We start from the raw sequence: 3,664 nt of genomic DNA, 5'->3' as shown, positions 1-3,664 counted from the left end.
GTCCCCAACATTCTGTGATTCTGTGATTCCTAGTCCATGCCACTTTTATTTTTTTCACCAGCATCTAGCTTCAGACCTATTTTAAAGCCTGCCTTTTGCTAATGGCTGGCTGCTAAGTTGTCAAGAATTGTAAATTAATAATGAATGAGGTTACATAACTTAGTTTGTACGGTGCCAGCAAATCTCTAGGAGCACTTTCTATATGCGGAGCCTTGTACTAATGGCCTCGTGTTTTCCTTTGTGCTATGTACGTAGTAATGACAGATGAAAGGATGGGAATAGTGTTTGGGACAGAAGTACACTGCCATAGCAACATTATGTTGTGACTTAATAGCTGAATTTTTAAAGTATTTATTTTATTTTTTTTAATAATACTGTGATTTTGTAGTTTGGACAATTTTTAAAGTTTATTGATTTTTGTTTGTTATTTTTGGTCTAATAAAACTAACATAACGTGTAATAACGTGACATATGGTTAATTGAACCACATCTGGTTTTTTGAAGTTTAGGATTAGTTAGCTTGCATGTTTGCTTTCTATACAGAATATTCTAACTTTGCAATAGGGCAGCTGATGTCTTTATTTGACAGATAAATGTGCTTTTATTTTATGTATTTGTTTGCCTTAAGGGGAAAAACTAAAGTTACTATTTATTCTACAAGCATATTAGAGAAATTAATATTAATTATAACTTTTTGTTCTGTCTTTTTAGGCGCTCCTTTGAATTTTTAGACCTGTTGTTACAAGAGTGGCAAACACATTCATTGGAAAGGTATGGACCAGTATACTTTTTCACCAAAAATAAACTGCTAATGAATTTTAAGACAGACATCTTTTCATTGAATCCTTTAACTGGATTCTGTCATTCAGTGTTGGCCAACATTTCTAGCACAGCAGGACATGTGACTCATTCAAGTGCCAGGGAGAAGCAGAGATGTATGCTCCAGCCTTGACTTCGTGTTGCCTCCTCTCCTTACCCTCTGCCTTTTCTCCTATATTGTATGTGAGCAATGCATGCTGTGCTTTCCCAGAGTTTCACTTATGTATCCTGTGCAGCAAAGATGCACAGGTAAGCATCTGGCCTTTCTCCTGAAAAGGAAGAAATTTGTGTGTTCACCATAAAAGAGGGCAAGTAGGCTGGAGGACTTTTTCTGGTAATGATTGAGCACACTGTAGCTTCTCCGGGTAGATGGGAAAATAGTACATGCACCAGCTCTGCAGAATGTGTACTGTAAGCACAGAGTGAGAGCAGAGGGATTACAGAGTCTCCAGAGAAGGCTCTGAAGAGTTCATCCCGCTCCATAGTCACCGTTCAGCCACTCAAGGTGCTCCTGAGAGAGGGAGAAATGGGGAGATTACTTAATTTGTGTCAGAGTGTGTATTAAAAACAAACAAAAACAAAACCCCACAACCTCAAACCAAAAGAAACAAACAAAAAAAGTCAGCAAAAAAACCCCACAAACAAAACAACATCCCCGCCTCCTCCTCAGAAAAATCCCAAAACCCCAAATATGTCTTGAATTAAAATCTGTTTATCATCACAATTTTTTGGTTGTTCTGATGAGCACTTTGCTGTTCTTTGAGCATGTGTTGAGGCGTAGAACAAATACACCAAAAGCTTTCAGAGGTGAATTTCCAGGAAAGCAAACTTAATAATCTTAACTTTTTCATTTTTCTTACTATTAATATAGTAGGGGAAATAGTTTTTCCATTTCAGGAAAGTAGACGTCTTTAAAAAGATATTTTAAAATAACTTTTTAAGCGTGATAAGTGGTTGTATGTCTGAAAAGTAGATTATAATTCTTTTAGATTGAAGGGGGAAGCTTGCTTAAACCTTTACAGAAAGTACAGTTATTTTATCAGTGTGCTTAAACATTTGTTTAGTTCATACCTTAGAACTACTATGTCAGCTGGTTTTTACTTAGAGAAATGTTAAATAAAGTGTAAAACTGCTATTTAAAATAGAATTTGGAGTAGCAAAATAGCATGAAGAATGTCTTTTTTTCTAGGCACGCAGCTGTCTTGGTTGAAACAATCAAGAAGGGCATTCATGATGCTGATGCAGAAGCAAGAGTGGAGGCAAGAAAGTGAGTTTTGACTACATTTTGCTCTGAAAAATTGTATGTTTTACATGAGTGATAGAATGCTCTAATTGGAGGTGAGCAACTAACTATGGCTGAAGAAGAGGACATCAGTTAGTTTGAAAATTAATGTTTCTGTTCACGAAGTCCTGTATTAATATCTAGTTACTTTTGCAAAAGACATTCTGAAAGTTGAGGCAGTTAATACTGTCGTGCAGCATATGTGGGAGGATTCTACTGAAACGGGAATCACAGAAGTTGATATTGCTGCGTAATCATTCTTCCTCACCTCTGCTGTTAAGTCATTAAACAACTGCAGCACTCTGACTAGTGAGTCATCCAGAAAAGAATTTCTCTTGCTTCCCCACAGAATCGGTAAGTGAATGTGAGAATTTGAGGATACACTAAGTTATTTTGGAAAGCCTGAGTCAGTGTAGCTGGTTTCTTTTATGATCTGATGTGCAGTATTATATACATTCCATATTTTCAGCCTGAGTTCCTTTCCTTCCCATACTTCATTCATTCTGTGAGCTTTACTTCCTCACTCCACACTTTGAAGAAAATATAGATCAGTTACATGTGGTTGTTCTCTTATTTTGCAGGGCTTATCTGGGTCTTAGAAATCACTTTCCTGGTGAAGCTGAGACTCTGTACAATTCTTTGGAGCCACCCTATCAAAGAAGCCTCCAGACCTACTTGAAGAATTCTGGCAGTATAGCATCTCTTCCTCAGTCAGACCGGTCATCCTCCAGCTCACAGGAGAGCCTAAAGTAAGGGTCACTCAACTGTTTCTGAGCCTATAAACTCATAAAAACTATTTCTCAAAAGCAAATGAGCCGGACTTCTGTGCTGTACAAAAAGAGCTGCAATGATATTTTGTCACTTTGAATTTTATTTTTTAGTAAAAAATATTTTCTTACATTTTGCTATGTGATCTTACCTCAGCAAGGTGAAAGATAAGGGCAGTCATTCACTGGATTTTAGCAGGCTGTTCGTATTCATATATTTATTCCTTAGCAGCTGCTGTTGCACCAAAATACCTTCAAGGTTCACATCTTGATGTTCAGCATTCTGGTGCAATGAATAAGTCTAGAAAAGAAATAATGGTATTACTCATTTTTTTTTATCCCTTTTCACTGGGAAGTATGAGAAGGAGACATTGACAGTGAGATTCATTCAGATTGGAGAGAGTTTGTGTTGGGTTTTTTTCCCCTGTCTTCACAGTATTGAATATGTATTAACAGTATTTTGCAGCAATGCTAATTACTAGAGGGTGGGTCTGTGCTGCAGTCAGTGGTGTGTTAAAATGTATAAATAATCTTGAGATGAATAGATTAAAGTTTGCTTAGGTACCAATAGCAAAAGACATCTATTGACTTTTTAATAGAAATGTAAAATAGTAGTAGTAGTATGTGGTGATATTTTTCCTTTAAATTGTAGAAAGCTTCTCAGCGTACTTAAACCTGTTGAGATTTCAAATCAGATGCTTCATTTCCAAAGCCAGAGAACTTGTCTTCTGGCTTGAAAGCAAAGACTGCTTCTAGCATATTGGAAATTAATTTTTTTTCTCTTTTTTTTTTTTTT

At 36.4% G+C, this 3,664-nt stretch overlaps 1 protein-coding gene across 1 annotated transcript in view; it reads left to right on the top strand.

Annotated features, from left to right (window-relative positions):
* Positions 1 to 711: 711 nt before the first annotated feature.
* CLASP2 (cytoplasmic linker associated protein 2) overlaps positions 712 to 3,664 on the top strand; it is a gene marked incomplete at its 5' end in the record, with an annotated part of 58,680 nt that continues 55,727 nt past the window's right edge. The window contains 3 exons of the mRNA XM_029086674.1: positions 712 to 771; positions 2,009 to 2,086; positions 2,683 to 2,850. Of these exons, the coding sequence (XP_028942507.1) occupies positions 712 to 771; positions 2,009 to 2,086; positions 2,683 to 2,850 (306 nt within the window). The remainder of the gene's footprint in view (positions 772 to 2,008; positions 2,087 to 2,682; positions 2,851 to 3,664) is intronic.

This window comes from Antrostomus carolinensis, unplaced genomic scaffold, assembly GCF_000700745.2.
Source record: "Antrostomus carolinensis isolate BGI_N321 unplaced genomic scaffold, ASM70074v2 scaffold51588, whole genome shotgun sequence".
Taxonomy (NCBI): Eukaryota; Metazoa; Chordata; class Aves; order Caprimulgiformes; family Caprimulgidae; genus Antrostomus; species Antrostomus carolinensis.
This window is presented reverse-complemented; position numbering and strand designations above follow the sequence as displayed.